The sequence below is a fragment of the Pimephales promelas genome, chromosome 5 (assembly GCF_988280905.1).
Source record: "Pimephales promelas chromosome 5, fPimPro1.hap1.1, whole genome shotgun sequence".
Classification (NCBI taxonomy): domain Eukaryota; kingdom Metazoa; phylum Chordata; class Actinopteri; order Cypriniformes; family Leuciscidae; genus Pimephales; species Pimephales promelas.
This window is the reverse complement of record NC_142773.1, coordinates 17,862,085-17,878,307: the sequence shown is the minus strand read 5'-3', so window position 1 is coordinate 17,878,307 and position 16,223 is coordinate 17,862,085. Positions and strand designations below refer to the sequence as shown.

Sequence of the window (16,223 nt, the reverse complement as noted above, 5' to 3'; positions counted from 1 at the left end):
AAGATCAAGGTCACGCGACGTGGTCTCCGTGCCCTGGCTATGTGGAAAGAACCTTGGTTCCTGTCCCTGGGACCTGCGCTGGGAGCTCCGTGTCGCCGGGTAACGGTGACGACGGATGCCTCTCTCACGGGCTGGGGAGCGATCATGAGTGGTCGCTCGGCCCGCGGGCTGTGGCAAGACCATCATCTCCGATGGCATATAAATTGTCTAGAGATGATGGCGGTGTTTCAGGCTTTGAAACACTTTCTCCCAGACCTCAGAGATCATCATGTTCTTGTCCGGTCAGACAACATGTCTGTGGTCTCTTACATAAACCACCAGGGGGGTCTGCGCTCACGTCCATTGTACAAGCTGGCGCGCCAGATCCTGTTGTGGTCCCAGGGGAAACTTCGGTCGCTGAGAGCGATTTATATCCCAGGATACTTAAATCGGGGAGCGGACATCCTGTCGAGGCAGGGGCCGAGGCCCGGGGAGTGGAGACTTCACCCCGAGGTGGTGGAGCTCCTTTGGAGACACTTCGGTCGGGCCGAAGTGGACCTCTTTGCGTCCAGGGAGAACTCACACTGCCCGCTGTGGTTTTCCCTGAGTCCTCCAGCTCCATTGGGGCTGGATGCGTTGGTACAGGAGTGGCCGAGGGCACCCCTGTACGCTTTTCCCCCGATTGCTCTGCTCCCAGGGGTTCTGGAAAGGATTCGCCAGGAGGGGGCCAGTGTACTTCTGGTGGCCCCCCGTTGGCCAACCAGGGTATGGTTTGCGGACCTGATTTCCCTTCTCGAGGGTCCTCCTCTGGAGATTCCGGTCAGGAGGGACCTTCTGTCTCAAGCGGACGGGGGATACTCCACCCCCGTCCGGAACTGTGGAGGTTGTGGGCTTGGCCTCTGAGGGGGCCCAGCTCATAGATTCAGGTCTCTCGACTGAGGTCGTGGAGACCATCCTCCAGTCCAGAGCCCCATCCACGAGGAAGTTGTATGCCTCGAGGTGGAAACTGTTCACCTCTTGGTGTGGAGAGCGACAGTTGGATCCAGTTAACTGCCCGTTGCCGGCAGTGCTGGAATTCCTTCAGGAACGCTTCTCCACAGGGTTATCGTACTCCACACTAAAGGTGTACGTGGCGGCCCTATCCGCTTACCATGTCCCTTTGAGTGGAGCTTCTCTTGGGAGACATCCCCTGGTAACCCGTTTCCTTCGTGGTATCCTGAGGCTGAGGCCGGTAGTGCGTACGAGGGTACCGACCTGGGATCTAGCGGTTGTGTTGGAGGGGCTCTGTTTAGCCCCTTTCGAGCCCATTGATGAGGTGCCTGAGAAGTTTCTTACTCTCAAAACCATCTTTCTCCTAGCCATCTCTTCCCTAAAGAGGATTGGAGATATTCAGGCGCTGTCGGTTTCCCCCTCGTGCTTGGAATTTGCTCCCGGTATGGCGAAGGCTTTCATCCTCCCTAGACCGGGGTATGTTCCGAAGGTTCCAACTACGGTTGTCAAACCTATAGTGCTACAGGCCTTCTGTCCTCCTCCGTTTCGGACACCAGACCAGGAGAAACTAAATCTGCTCTGCCCGGTGAGGGCCTTAGACGCATATGTCCACAGAGCTGCCCTGTGGAGGGAATCAGAACAATTATTTGTCTGCTTTGGGCCTCCTAATAGAGGTTCTGCGGCGTCTAAGCAGAGAATGAGTAAGTGGGTGGTCGAGGCCATTTCACTTGCTTATGAGTCCTCTGGTCAGCCTTCTCCCTTGGCTGTCCGGGCTCATTCAACCCGGAGTATGGCTGCCTCTAAGGCATTTTTATCAGGAGTTCCCTTGTGTGACATCTGTGAGGCGGCAGGATGGTCTTCACCTCACACATTTGTGAAGTTTTACCATCTGGACTTCAGCTCCACCCCTGGGGCTCAGATGCTTTCGTCAGAATGTGCACTCTGATATTCATACAACGGACACCTGCTCGCATGGCGGCGTTGGTATTAGCGTTCCCACGGCGTTTACACGCAGCTCGAAGTTCCCTGAATGGGAACGTCTCTGGTTACGTATGTAACCTTAGTTCCCTGAAGGGAACGAGACGCTGCGTGTCTATGCCATACTCCCAGCATGCCCGTGAGCGCTTGCTTCAGTCCTATCAGAAGCTGTTGCGCTTGTGTTTCGGGGATGCTTTATAGTTTCCTGGTCGATACGTCACCCCGCCTATGACGTTCCGTCTCGCCATTGGACAGATTTCATACGTGCTTCATGACTCGTCACGCAGAGGCGTTCCCACGGCGTTTACACGCAGCGTCTCGTTCCCTTCAGGGAACTAAGGTTACATACGTAACCAGAGACGTTTGTGAGAAATCAGACATCACGTTGGTGAGCTAAGTTTTAATGTTTAAAAAGGTGTTCATATGCTGCATAATATTGGGGGATCCGACTGCGGTTAACTGCTTGGCATGATAATTATATGTTTGCTTTGTTTTGACAGATTGCAGAATGAACTGTGATTTTGAAAAGGACATCTGCAGTTGGACTCAGATGGTGACTGACGTTTTTGATTGGACAAGACACACAGGCTCCACCCCTACATCAATGACTGGTCCTTCCTCTGACCACACAACAGGAAGTAGGTCAACATTCACAATTTTACATCTAGTCACCATTCTCACCATTTTTGACCATTACTCAGATGTCTGATTTTTCCTGGTCCAGGTGGTTTTTATATGTACATCGAGGGTGACAGCGCAACTTATGGAGACATGGCCCGTCTCCTCAGTGCAGAATGTGCTGACCCTCAACCTCAGTGTCTTCAGTTCTGGTACCACATGCATGGTTCCAGCTGGACCATGGGACTGAGCGTCCACATACTTCAGGGCAATGTGGGGAAGGAGGTCTGGAAGATGAATGAAGACCATGGAGACATGTGGCATCTTGCACAAGTGGACCTGATATCAGATGTTAAGTTCAAGGTCAGGAAAAGTGAGAAGTACATAATCTTCTTCAAAATAAACTTAATTATTAGAGCTAATCTATTGATATATGTTATTGTTCAATCAGGTGATCTTTGAGGGGCGTAGAGGAAGCTCAGCCCGCTCAGATGTTGCCATTGATGATGTCTCACTGCACAGAGGAGCCTGTAGTGGTATGTTCCTACTCTGTGGTTACACTTAGTAAAAACATTCAGATTTAAAAATAACAAGTCAGCCTATTCAGTAGAACAACTAATGCATTTTGCAAAAAGATTTGTAGTTAATTTGTTAAGAGTTGCACATCTTTCAGAATTACTGAACCAGGTGGCTCCACCTTTAGTCCCAATGCCGCCAGCTGCAACAACGCCACAATCTGTACCCATCCAAACTGCAGAAATACCAAAGACCTCAGTGTGTAAGTTCACCATCCATAACTGCAGTGTGATCACATTCTGTTGTGACTGATGATGCCAGAAAATAACACTCCCATGATTCATTCTCTGCATCTTCCATTGTTTTCAGAAAGAAAGTAATGAAATAGTAAATTAAATGTGCTTCTTTACTCCAGATTGTAGCATCAACTGTGATTTTGAAAGGGACATTTGTGCTTGGACTCAGTTGGCGAATGATGTTTTTGATTGGACAAGACACAGAGGCTCCACCCCTACATCAATGACTGGTCCCTCCTCTGACCACACAACAGGAAGTAGGTTTGGTTTCCTAGATCTTGAGGTCAATCCACCATATTCAACATTAAAGTTATAGAAATTATTTTACATCAAATCAAGAGCTCTGTTGAACAACGTCTTTTCCAGGTGGTTTTTATATGTACATTGAGGGTGACAGTGCTGTCCATGGCGACACAGCCCGTCTTCTCAGTGCACAATGTGCTGACCCTCAACCTCAGTGTCTTCAGTTCTGGTACCACATGCATGGTTCCAGCTGGACCATGGGACTGAGCGTCTACCTGTTGCAATATGGCAATGTGGCCAAAGAGGTGTGGAGGAAGAGAGAAGACCAAGGAAACATGTGGCATCTTGCACAGGTGGACCTGAGACCAGATGTTAAGTTCCAGGTCAGTAAATATTTGAGAACTATCAAAATGTTCTTTGTAGCTCAACATGTTAAAGTAAACATTCAACACTAACTAATCTAATCTATGTTATTGTTCAATCAGGTGATCTTTGAGGGGCGCAGAGGAAGCTCAGCCCAGTCAGATGTTGCCATTGATGATGTCTCACTGCACAGAGGAGCCTGTAGTGGTATGTTCCTACTCTGTGACGGCTCTTTGTAAAAACATTCAGCTTTAAAACATGTCAACTTATTCATTTGAATTTCTTTTTTTTTTACATTTTTTAAAAGGGTTCTGAACTTGATGTTTTAAGAACTTTAAATATCTTTCAGATTTACCAAACCAGATGGCTCCACCTTCAGTCCCATTGCCACAATCGGCACCCATCCAACGTAGAGAAATACCAAACCCCTCAGCGTGTAAGTTCACTATCCACCACTGCAGTGTGATCACATTCTGTTATGATTGATGGTGCCAGAAAACAACACTCCCATGATCCATTTTCTGCATCTTCCATTGTTTTCAGAAAGAAAGTAATGAAATAGTAAATTAAATGTGCTTCTTTCCTCCAGATTGTAGCATCAACTGTGATTTTGAAAGAGACATTTGTGCTTGGACTCAGTTGGCGACTGATGTTTTTGATTGGACAAGACAGAGAGGCTCCACCCCTACATCAATGACTGGTCCTTCCTCTGACCACACAACAGGAAGTAGGTTTGGTTTTCTACATCTTGAGGTCATTCCACCATTAAAATAACAATAATTTCACATCAATAAATATTTCAATTGCACATATTCTATGACAATTTCTCTGCTCAAGAGTCTCCTGATCCACATTTCCAGGTGGTTTTTATATGTACATTGAGGGTGACAGTGCTGTCCATGGTGACACGGCCCGTCTTCTCAGTGCACAATGTGCTGACCCTCAACCTCAGTGTCTTCAGTTCTGGTACCACATGCAAGGTTCCAGCTGGACCATGGGACTGAGCGTCTACCTGTTGCAATATGGCAATGTGGCCAAAGAGGTGTGGAGGAAGAGAGAAGACCAAGGAAACATGTGGCATCTTGCACAGGTGGAGCTGAGACCAGATGTTAAGTTCCAGGTCAGTAAATATTTGAGAACGATCAAAATGTTCTTTGTAGCTCAACATGTTAAAGTAAACATTCAACACTAACTAATCTAATCTATGTTATTGTTCAATCAGGTGATCTTTGAGGGGCGCAGAGGAAGCTCAGCCCAGTCAGATGTTGCCATTGATGATGTCTCACTGCACAGAGGAGCCTGTAGTGGTATGTTCCTACTCTGTGACGGCTCTTTGTAAAAACATTCAGCTTTAAAACATGTCAACTTATTCATTTGAATTTCTTTTTTTACATTTTTCAAAAGGGTTCTGAACTTGATGTTTTAAGAACTTTAAATATCTTTCAGATTTACCAAACCAGATGGCTCCACCTTCAGTCCCATTGCCACAATCGGCACCCATCCAACGTAGAGAAATACCAAACCCCTCAGCGTGTAAGTTCACTATCCACCACTGCAGTGTGATCACATTTTGTTATGATTGATGGTGCCAGAAAATAACACTCCCATGATCCATTTTCTGCATCTTCCATTGTTTTCAGAAAGAAAGTAATGAAATAGTAAATTAAATGTGCTTCTTTCCTCCAGATTGTAGCATCAACTGTGATTTTGAAAGGGACATTTGTGCTTGGACTCAGTTGGCGACTGATGTTTTTGATTGGACAAGACAGAGAGGCTCCACCCCTACATCAATGACTGGTCCTTCCTCTGACCACACAACAGGAAGTAGGTCTTGTCTTCTAGATCTTGAGGTCAATCCACCATATTCAACATTAAAGTTCTAGAAATTATTTTACATCAAATCAAGAGCTGTGTTGCACAACGTCTTTTCCAGGTGGTTTTTATATGTACATTGAGGGTGACAGTGCTGTCCATGGCGACACAGCCCGTCTTCTCAGTGCACAATGTGCTGACCCTCAACCTCAGTGTCTTCAGTTCTGGTACCACATGCATGGTTCCAGCTGGACCATGGGATTGAGCGTCTATCTGTTGCAATATGGCAATGTGGCCAAAGAGGTGTGGAGGAAGAGAGAAGACCAAGGAAACATGTGGCATCTTGCACAGGTGGACCTGAGACCAGATGTTAAGTTCCAGGTCAGTAAATATTTGAGAACTATCAAAGTGTTCTTCAATAGCTCAACATGTTAAAGTAAATATACAACACTATAATAACTAATCTAATCTATGTTATTGTTCAATCAGGTGATCTTTGAGGGGCGCAGAGGAAGCTCAGCCCAGTCAGATGTTGCCATTGATGATGTCTCACTGCACAGAGGAGCCTGTAGTGGTATGTTCCTACTCTGTGACGGCTCTTTGTAAAAACATTCAGCTTTAAAACATGTCAACTAATTCATTTGATTTTCTTTTTTTTTTTTTTTACATTTTTCAAAAGGGTTCTGAACTTGATGTTAAGAACTGTAAATATCTTTCAGATTTACCAAACCAGATGGCTCCACCTTCAGTCCCATTGCCACAATCGGTACCCATCCAACATAGAGAAATACCAAACCCCTCAGCGTGTAAGTTCACTATCCACCACTGCAGTGTGATCACATTCTGTTATGATTCATGGGGCCAGAAAATAACACTCCCATGAATCATTTTCTGCATCTTCCATTGTTTTCAGAAAGAAAGTAATGAAATAGTCAATTAAATGTGCTTCTTTCCTCCAGATTGTAGCATCAACTGTGATTTTGAAAGGGACATTTGTGCTTGGACTCAGTTGGCGACTGATGTTTTTGATTGGACAAGACACAGAGGCTCCACCCCTACATCAATGACTGGTCCCTCCTCTGACCACACAACAGGAAGTAGGTTTGGTTTTCTAGATCTTGAGGTCATTCCACCATTAAAATAACAATAATTTCGCGTCAATAAATATTTCTATTGCACATATTCTATGACAATTTCTCTGCTCAAGAGTCTCCTGATCCACATTTTCAGGTGGTTTTTATATGTACATTGAGGGTGACAGTGCTGTCCATGGCGACACGGCCCGTCTTCTCAGTGCACAATGTGCTGACCCTCAACCTCAGTGTCTTCAGTTCTGGTACCACATGCAAGGTTCCAGCTGGACCATGGGACTGAGCGTCTACCTGTTGCAATATGGAAATGTGGCCAAAGAGGTGTGGAGGAAGAGAGAAGACCAAGGAAACATGTGGCATCTTGCACAGGTGGACCTGAGACCAGATGTTAAGTTCCAGGTCAGTAAGTATTTGAGAACTATCAAAGTGTTCTTCATAGCTCAACATATTAAAGTAAATATACAACACTATAATAACTAATCTAATCTATGTTATTGTTCAATCAGGTGATCTTTGAGGGGCGCAGAGGAAGCTCAGCCCAGTCAGATGTTGCCATTGATGATGTCTCACTGCACAGAGGAGCCTGTAGTGGTATGTTCCTACTCTGTGACGGCTCTTTGTAAAAACATTCAGCTTTAAAACATGTCAACTTATTCATTTGAATTTCTTTTTTTTAATTTTTCAAAAGGGTTCTTAACTTGATGTTTTAAGAACTGTAAATATCTTTCAGATTTACCAAACCAGATGGCTCCACCTTCAGTCCCATTGCCACAATCGGCACCCATCCAACGTAGAGAAATACCAAACCCCTCAGCGTGTAAGTTCACTATCCACCACTGCAGTGTGATCACATTCTGTTATGATTGATGGGGCCAGAAAATAACACTCCCATGATCCATTTTCTGCATCTTCCATTGTTTTCAGAAAGAATGAAATAGTAAAAATGTGCTTCTTTCCTCCAGATTGTAGCATCAACTGTGATTTTGAAAGGGACATTTGTGCTTGGACTCAGTTGGCAACTGATGTTTTTGATTGGACAAGACACACAGGCTCCACCCCTACATCAATGACTGGTCCTTCCTCTGACAACACAACAGGAAGTAGGTCTTGTCTTCTAGATCTTGAGGTCAATCCACCATATTCAACATTAAAGTTATAGAAATTATTTTACATCAAATCAAGAGCTGTGTTGCACAACGTCTTTTCCAGGTGGTTTTTATATGTACATTGAGGGTGACAGTGCTGTCCATGGTGACACGGCCCGTCTTCTCAGTGCACAATGTGCTGACCCTCAACCTCAGTGTCTTCAGTTCTGGTACCACATGCATGGGTCCAGCTGGACCATGGGACTGAGCGTCTACCTGTTGCAATATGGCAATGTGGCCAAAGAGGTGTGGAGGAAGAGAGAAGACCAAGGGAACATGTGGCATCTTGCACAGGTGGACCTGAGACCAGATGTTAAGTTCCAGGTCAGTAAATATTTGAGAACTATCAAAGTGTTCTTCAATAGCTCAACATGTTAAAGTAAATATACAACACTATAATAACTAATCTAATCTATGTTATTGTTCAATCAGGTGATCTTTGAGGGGCGCAGAGGAAGCTCAGCCCAGTCAGATGTTGCCATTGATGATGTCTCACTGCACAGAGGAGCCTGTAGTGGTATGTTCCTACTCTGTGACGGCTCTTTGTAAAAACATTCAGCTTTAAAACATGTCAACTTATTCATTTGAATTTCTTTTTTTACATTTTTCAAAAGGGTTCTGAACTTGATGTTTTAAGAACTTTAAATATCTTTCAGATTTACCAAACCAGATGGCTCCACCTTCAGTCCCATTGCCACAATCGGCACCCATCCAACGTAGAGAAATACCAAACCCCTCAGCGTGTAAGTTCACTATCCACCACTGCAGTGTGATCACATTTTGTTATGATTGATGGTGCCAGAAAATAACACTCCCATGATCCATTTTCTGCATCTTCCATTGTTTTCAGAAAGAAAGTAATGAAATAGTAAATTAAATGTGCTTCTTTCCTCCAGATTGTAGCATCAACTGTGATTTTGAAAGGGACATTTGTGCTTGGACTCAGTTGGCGACTGATGTTTTTGATTGGACAAGACAGAGAGGCTCCACCCCTACATCAATGACTGGTCCTTCCTCTGACCACACAACAGGAAGTAGGTCTTGTCTTCTAGATCTTGAGGTCAATCCACCATATTCAACATTAAAGTTCTAGAAATTATTTTACATCAAATCAAGAGCTGTGTTGCACAACGTCTTTTCCAGGTGGTTTTTATATGTACATTGAGGGTGACAGTGCTGTCCATGGCGACACAGCCCGTCTTCTCAGTGCACAATGTGCTGACCCTCAACCTCAGTGTCTTCAGTTCTGGTACCACATGCATGGTTCCAGCTGGACCATGGGATTGAGCGTCTATCTGTTGCAATATGGCAATGTGGCCAAAGAGGTGTGGAGGAAGAGAGAAGACCAAGGAAACATGTGGCATCTTGCACAGGTGGACCTGAGACCAGATGTTAAGTTCCAGGTCAGTAAATATTTGAGAACTATCAAAGTGTTCTTCAATAGCTCAACATGTTAAAGTAAATATACAACACTATAATAACTAATCTAATCTATGTTATTGTTCAATCAGGTGATCTTTGAGGGGCGCAGAGGAAGCTCAGCCCAGTCAGATGTTGCCATTGATGATGTCTCACTGCACAGAGGAGCCTGTAGTGGTATGTTCCTACTCTGTGACGGCTCTTTGTAAAAACATTCAGCTTTAAAACATGTCAACTAATTCATTTGATTTTCTTTTTTTTTTTTTTTACATTTTTCAAAAGGGTTCTGAACTTGATGTTAAGAACTGTAAATATCTTTCAGATTTACCAAACCAGATGGCTCCACCTTCAGTCCCATTGCCACAATCGGTACCCATCCAACATAGAGAAATACCAAACCCCTCAGCGTGTAAGTTCACTATCCACCACTGCAGTGTGATCACATTCTGTTATGATTCATGGGGCCAGAAAATAACACTCCCATGAATCATTTTCTGCATCTTCCATTGTTTTCAGAAAGAAAGTAATGAAATAGTCAATTAAATGTGCTTCTTTCCTCCAGATTGTAGCATCAACTGTGATTTTGAAAGGGACATTTGTGCTTGGACTCAGTTGGCGACTGATGTTTTTGATTGGACAAGACACAGAGGCTCCACCCCTACATCAATGACTGGTCCCTCCTCTGACCACACAACAGGAAGTAGGTTTGGTTTTCTAGATCTTGAGGTCATTCCACCATTAAAATAACAATAATTTCGCGTCAATAAATATTTCTATTGCACATATTCTATGACAATTTCTCTGCTCAAGAGTCTCCTGATCCACATTTTCAGGTGGTTTTTATATGTACATTGAGGGTGACAGTGCTGTCCATGGCGACACGGCCCGTCTTCTCAGTGCACAATGTGCTGACCCTCAACCTCAGTGTCTTCAGTTCTGGTACCACATGCAAGGTTCCAGCTGGACCATGGGACTGAGCGTCTACCTGTTGCAATATGGAAATGTGGCCAAAGAGGTGTGGAGGAAGAGAGAAGACCAAGGAAACATGTGGCATCTTGCACAGGTGGACCTGAGACCAGATGTTAAGTTCCAGGTCAGTAAGTATTTGAGAACTATCAAAGTGTTCTTCATAGCTCAACATATTAAAGTAAATATACAACACTATAATAACTAATCTAATCTATGTTATTGTTCAATCAGGTGATCTTTGAGGGGCGCAGAGGAAGCTCAGCCCAGTCAGATGTTGCCATTGATGATGTCTCACTGCACAGAGGAGCCTGTAGTGGTATGTTCCTACTCTGTGACGGCTCTTTGTAAAAACATTCAGCTTTAAAACATGTCAACTTATTCATTTGAATTTCTTTTTTTTAATTTTTCAAAAGGGTTCTTAACTTGATGTTTTAAGAACTGTAAATATCTTTCAGATTTACCAAACCAGATGGCTCCACCTTCAGTCCCATTGCCACAATCGGCACCCATCCAACGTAGAGAAATACCAAACCCCTCAGCGTGTAAGTTCACTATCCACCACTGCAGTGTGATCACATTCTGTTATGATTGATGGGGCCAGAAAATAACACTCCCATGATCCATTTTCTGCATCTTCCATTGTTTTCAGAAAGAATGAAATAGTAAAAATGTGCTTCTTTCCTCCAGATTGTAGCATCAACTGTGATTTTGAAAGGGACATTTGTGCTTGGACTCAGTTGGCAACTGATGTTTTTGATTGGACAAGACACACAGGCTCCACCCCTACATCAATGACTGGTCCTTCCTCTGACCACACAACAGGAAGTAGGTCTTGTCTTCTAGATCTTGAGGTCAATCCACCATATTCAACATTAAAGTTATAGAAATTATTTTACATCAAATCAAGAGCTGTGTTGCACAACGTCTTTTCCAGGTGGTTTTTATATGTACATTGAGGGTGACAGTGCTGTCCATGGTGACACGGCCCGTCTTCTCAGTGCACAATGTGCTGACCCTCAACCTCAGTGTCTTCAGTTCTGGTACCACATGCATGGGTCCAGCTGGACCATGGGACTGAGCGTCTACCTGTTGCAATATGGCAATGTGGCCAAAGAGGTGTGGAGGAAGAGAGAAGACCAAGGGAACATGTGGCATCTTGCACAGGTGGACCTGAGACCAGATGTTAAGTTCCAGGTCAGTAAATATTTGAGAACTATCAAAGTGTTCTTCAATAGCTCAACATGTTAAAGTAAATATACAACACTATAATAACTAATCTAATCTATGTTATTGTTCAATCAGGTGATCTTTGAGGGGCGCAGAGGAAGCTCAGCCCAGTCAGATGTTGCCATTGATGATGTCTCACTGCACAGAGGAGCCTGTAGTGGTATGTTCCTACTCTGTGACGGCTCTTTGTAAAAACATTCAGCTTTAAAACATGTCAACTAATTCATTTGATTTTCTTTTTTTTTTTTTACATTTTTCAAAAGGGTTCTGAACTTGATGTTTTAAGAACTGTAAATATCTTTCAGATTTACCAAACCAGATGGCTCCACCTTCAGTCCCATTGCCACAATCGGTACCCATCCAACATAGAGAAATACCAAACCCCTCAGCGTGTAAGTTCACTATCCACCACTGCAGTGTGATCACATTCTGTTATGATTCATGGGGCCAGAAAATAACACTCCCATGATCCATTTTCTGCATCTTCCATTGTTTTCAGAAAGAATGAAATAGTAAAAATGTGCTTCTTTCCTCCAGATTGTAGCATCAACTGTGATTTTGAAAGGGACATTTGTGCTTGGACTCAGTTGGCAACTGATGTTTTTGATTGGACAAGACACACAGGCTCCACCCCTACATCAATGACTGGTCCTTCCTCTGACCACACAACAGGAAGTAGGTCTTGTCTTCTAGATCTTGAGGTCAATCCACCATATTCAACATTAAAGTTATAGAAATTATTTTACATCAAATCAAGAGCTGTGTTGCACAACGTCTTTTCCAGGTGGTTTTTATATGTACATTGAGGGTGACAGTGCTGTCCATGGCGACACAGCCCGTCTTCTCAGTGCACAATGTGCTGACCCTCAACCTCAGTGTCTTCAGTTCTGGTACCACATGCATGGTTCCAGCTGGACCATGGGATTGAGCGTCTATCTGTTGCAATATGGCAATGTGGCCAAAGAGGTGTGGAGGAAGAGAGAAGACCAAGGAAACATGTGGCATCTTGCACAGGTGGACCTGAGACCAGATGTTAAGTTCCAGGTCAGTAAATATTTGAGAACTATCAAAGTGTTCTTCAATAGCTCAACATGTTAAAGTAAATATACAACACTATAATAACTAATCTAATCTATGTTATTGTTCAATCAGGTGATCTTTGAGGGGCGCAGAGGAAGCTCAGCCCAGTCAGATGTTGCCATTGATGATGTCTCACTGCACAGAGGAGCCTGTAGTGGTATGTTCCTACTCTGTGACGGCTCTTTGTAAAAACATTCAGCTTTAAAACATGTCAACTTATTCATTTGAATTTCTTTTTTTTAATTTTTCAAAAGGGTTCTTAACTTGATGTTTTAAGAACTGTAAATATCTTTCAGATTTACCAAACCAGATGGCTCCACCTTCAGTCCCATTGCCACAATCGGCACCCATCCAACGTAGAGAAATACCAAACACCTCAGCGTGTAAGTTCACTATCCACCACTGCAGTGTGATCACATTCTGTTATGATTGATGGGGCCAGAAAATAACACTCCCATGATCCATTTTCTGCATCTTCCATTGTTTTCAGAAAGAATGAAATAGTAAAAATGTGCTTCTTTCCTCCAGATTGTAGCATCAACTGTGATTTTGAAAGGGACATTTGTGCTTGGACTCAGTTGGCAACTGATGTTTTTGATTGGACAAGACACACAGGCTCCACCCCTACATCAATGACTGGTCCTTCCTCTGACCACACAACAGGAAGTAGGTCTTGTCTTCTAGATCTTGAGGTCAATCCACCATATTCAACATTAAAGTTATAGAAATTATTTTACATCAAATCAAGAGCTGTGTTGCACAACGTCTTTTCCAGGTGGTTTTTATATGTACATTGAGGGTGACAGTGCTGTCCATGGTGACACGGCCCGTCTTCTCAGTGCACAATGTGCTGACCCTCAACCTCAGTGTCTTCAGTTCTGGTACCACATGCATGGGTCCAGCTGGACCATGGGATTGAGCGTCTACCTGTTGCAATATGGCAATGTGGCCAAAGAAGTGTGGAGGAAGAGAGAAGACCAAGGGAACATGTGGCATCTTGCACAGGTGGACCTGAGACCAGATGTTAAGTTCCAGGTCAGTAAATATTTGAGAACTATCAAAGTGTTCTTCAATAGCTCAACATGTTAAAGTAAATATACAACACTAACTAATCTAATCTATGTTATTGTTCAATCAGGTGATCTTTGAGGGGCGTAGAGGAAGCTCAGCCCAGTCAGATGTTGCCATTGATGATGTCTCACTGCACAGAGGAGCCTGTAGTGGTATGTTCCTACTCTGTGACGGCTCTTTGTAAAAACATTCAGCTTTAAAACATGTCAACTTATTCATTTGAATTTCTTTTTTTAAATTTTTCAAAAGGGTTCTGAACTTGATGTTTTAAGAACTGTAAATATCTTTCAGATTTACCAAACCAGATGGCTCCACCTTCAGTCCCATTGCCACAATCGGCACCCATCCAACGTAGAGAAATACCAAACCCCTCAGCGTGTAAGTTCACTATCCACCACTGCAGTGTGATCACATTCTGTTATAAATGATGGTGCCAGAAAATAACACTCCCATTATCCATTTTCTGCATCTTCCATTGTTTTGAAAAAGAAAGTAATGAAATAGTAAATTAAATGTGCTTCTTTCCTCCAGATTGTAGCATCAACTGTGATTTTGAAAGGGACATTTGTGCTTGGACTCAGTTGGCAACTGATGTTTTTGATTGGACAAGACACAGAGGCTCCACCCCTACATCAATGACTGGTCCTTCCTCTGACCACACAACAGGAAGTAGGTTTGGTTTTCTACATCTTGAGGTCATTCCACCATTAAAATAACAATAATTTCACATCAATAAATATTTCTATTGCACATATTCTATGACAATTTATCTGCTCAAGAGTCTCCTGATCCACATTTCCAGGTGGTTTTTATATGTACATTGAGGGTGACAGTGCTGTCCATGGTGACACGGCCCGTCTTCTCAGTGCACAATGTGCTGACCCTCAACCTCAGTGTCTTCAGTTCTGGTACCACATGCAAGGTTCCAGCTGGACCATGGGATTGAGCGTCTATCTGTTGCAATATGGCAATGTGGCCAAAGAGGTGTGGAGGAAGAGAGAAGACCAAGGAAACATGTGGCATCTTGCACAGGTGGACCTGAGACCAGATGTTAAGTTCCAGGTCAGTAAATATTTGAGAACTATCAAAGTGTCCTTCATAGCTCAACATGTTAAAGTAAATATACAACACTATAATAACTAATCTAATCTATGTTATTGTTCAATCAGGTGATCTTTGAGGGGCGCAGAGGAAGCTCAGCCCACTCAGATGTTGCCATTGATGATGTCTCACTGCACAGAGGAGCCTGTAGTGGTATGTTCCTACTCTGTGACGGCTCTTTGTAAAAACATTCAGCTTTAAAACATGTCAACTTATTCATTTGAATTTCTTTTTTTTTACATTTTTTAAAAGGGTTCTGAACTTGATGTTTTAAGAACTGTAAATATTTTTCAGATTTACCAAACCAGATGGCTCCACCTTCAGTCCCATTGCCACAATCGGCACCCATCCAACGTAGAGAAATACCAAACCCCTCAGCGTGTAAGTTCACTATCCACCACTGCAGTGTGATCACATTCTGTTATGATTGATGGTGCCAGAAAATAACACTCCCATGATCCATTTTCTGCATCTTCCATTGTTTTCAAAAAGAAAGTAATGAAATAGTAAATTAAATGTGCTTCTTTCCTCCAGATTGTAGCATCAACTGTGATTTTGAAAGGGACATTTGTGCTTGGACTCAGTTGGCGACTGATGTTTTTGATTGGACAAGACACAGAGGCTCCACCCCTACATCAATGACTGGTCCTTCCTCTGACCACACAACAGGAAGTAGGTTTGGTTTTCTAGATCTTGAGGTCATTCCACCATTAAAATAACAATAATTTTGCGTCAATAAATATTTCTATTGCACATATTCTATGACAATTTCTCTGCTCAAGAGTCTCCTGATCCACATTTCCAGGTGGTTTTTATATGTACATTGAGGGTGACAGTGCTGTCCATGGCGACACGGCCCGTCTTCTCAGTGCACAATGTGCTGACCCTCAACCTCAGTGTCTTCAGTTCTGGTACCACATGCATGGTTCCAGCTGGACCATGGGACTGAGCGTCTATCTGTTGCAATATGGAAATGTGGCCAAAGAGGTGTGGAGGAAGAGAGAAGACCAAGGAAACATGTGGCATCTTGCACAGGTGGACCTGAGACCAGATGTTAAGTTCCAGGTCAGTAAATATTTGAGAACTATCAAAATGTTCTTCAATAGCTCAACATGTTAAAGTAAATATACAACACTATAATAACTAATCTAATCTATGTTATTGTTCAATCAGGTGATCTTTGAGGGGCGCAGAGGAAGCTCAGCCCAGTCAGATGTTGCCATTGATGATGTCTCACTGCACAGAGGAGCCTGTAGTGGTATGTTCCTACTCTGTGACGGCTCTTTGTAAAAACATTCAGCTTTAAAACATGTCAACTTATTCAT

The 16,223-nt window shown here is 43.4% G+C and overlaps 1 protein-coding gene and 1 long non-coding RNA gene across 4 annotated transcripts in view; one reads left to right on the top strand and one right to left on the bottom strand.

Annotated features, from left to right (window-relative positions):
* LOC148981407 (uncharacterized) overlaps positions 1-16,223 on the bottom strand; it is a 315,293-nt gene that overhangs the window by 275,553 nt on the left and 23,517 nt on the right. The window lies entirely within an intron of this gene.
* The window catches only part of LOC120471444 (MAM and LDL-receptor class A domain-containing protein 1), a 42,192-nt gene that overhangs the window by 23,074 nt on the left and 2,895 nt on the right, over positions 1-16,223 (top strand). The window contains exons 17-67 of the mRNA XM_039661258.2: positions 2,448-2,585; positions 2,672-2,928; positions 3,017-3,101; positions 3,239-3,343; positions 3,497-3,634; positions 3,744-4,003; positions 4,106-4,190; positions 4,333-4,419; positions 4,573-4,710; positions 4,844-5,103; positions 5,206-5,290; positions 5,430-5,516; positions 5,670-5,807; positions 5,917-6,176; positions 6,285-6,369; positions 6,515-6,601; positions 6,755-6,892; positions 7,026-7,285; positions 7,393-7,477; positions 7,617-7,703; positions 7,849-7,986; positions 8,096-8,355; positions 8,464-8,548; positions 8,688-8,774; positions 8,928-9,065; positions 9,175-9,434; positions 9,543-9,627; positions 9,773-9,859; positions 10,013-10,150; positions 10,284-10,543; positions 10,651-10,735; positions 10,875-10,961; positions 11,107-11,244; positions 11,354-11,613; positions 11,722-11,806; positions 11,952-12,038; positions 12,184-12,321; positions 12,431-12,690; positions 12,799-12,883; positions 13,023-13,109; positions 13,255-13,392; positions 13,502-13,761; positions 13,865-13,949; positions 14,089-14,175; positions 14,329-14,466; positions 14,600-14,859; positions 14,967-15,051; positions 15,193-15,279; positions 15,433-15,570; positions 15,704-15,963; positions 16,072-16,156. Of these exons, the coding sequence (XP_039517192.2) occupies positions 2,448-2,585; positions 2,672-2,928; positions 3,017-3,101; positions 3,239-3,343; positions 3,497-3,634; positions 3,744-4,003; positions 4,106-4,190; positions 4,333-4,419; positions 4,573-4,710; positions 4,844-5,103; positions 5,206-5,290; positions 5,430-5,516; positions 5,670-5,807; positions 5,917-6,176; positions 6,285-6,369; positions 6,515-6,601; positions 6,755-6,892; positions 7,026-7,285; positions 7,393-7,477; positions 7,617-7,703; positions 7,849-7,986; positions 8,096-8,355; positions 8,464-8,548; positions 8,688-8,774; positions 8,928-9,065; positions 9,175-9,434; positions 9,543-9,627; positions 9,773-9,859; positions 10,013-10,150; positions 10,284-10,543; positions 10,651-10,735; positions 10,875-10,961; positions 11,107-11,244; positions 11,354-11,613; positions 11,722-11,806; positions 11,952-12,038; positions 12,184-12,321; positions 12,431-12,690; positions 12,799-12,883; positions 13,023-13,109; positions 13,255-13,392; positions 13,502-13,761; positions 13,865-13,949; positions 14,089-14,175; positions 14,329-14,466; positions 14,600-14,859; positions 14,967-15,051; positions 15,193-15,279; positions 15,433-15,570; positions 15,704-15,963; positions 16,072-16,156 (7,338 nt within the window). The remainder of the gene's footprint in view (positions 1-2,447; positions 2,586-2,671; positions 2,929-3,016; positions 3,102-3,238; positions 3,344-3,496; positions 3,635-3,743; positions 4,004-4,105; positions 4,191-4,332; positions 4,420-4,572; positions 4,711-4,843; positions 5,104-5,205; positions 5,291-5,429; positions 5,517-5,669; positions 5,808-5,916; positions 6,177-6,284; positions 6,370-6,514; positions 6,602-6,754; positions 6,893-7,025; positions 7,286-7,392; positions 7,478-7,616; positions 7,704-7,848; positions 7,987-8,095; positions 8,356-8,463; positions 8,549-8,687; positions 8,775-8,927; positions 9,066-9,174; positions 9,435-9,542; positions 9,628-9,772; positions 9,860-10,012; positions 10,151-10,283; positions 10,544-10,650; positions 10,736-10,874; positions 10,962-11,106; positions 11,245-11,353; positions 11,614-11,721; positions 11,807-11,951; positions 12,039-12,183; positions 12,322-12,430; positions 12,691-12,798; positions 12,884-13,022; positions 13,110-13,254; positions 13,393-13,501; positions 13,762-13,864; positions 13,950-14,088; positions 14,176-14,328; positions 14,467-14,599; positions 14,860-14,966; positions 15,052-15,192; positions 15,280-15,432; positions 15,571-15,703; positions 15,964-16,071; positions 16,157-16,223) is intronic.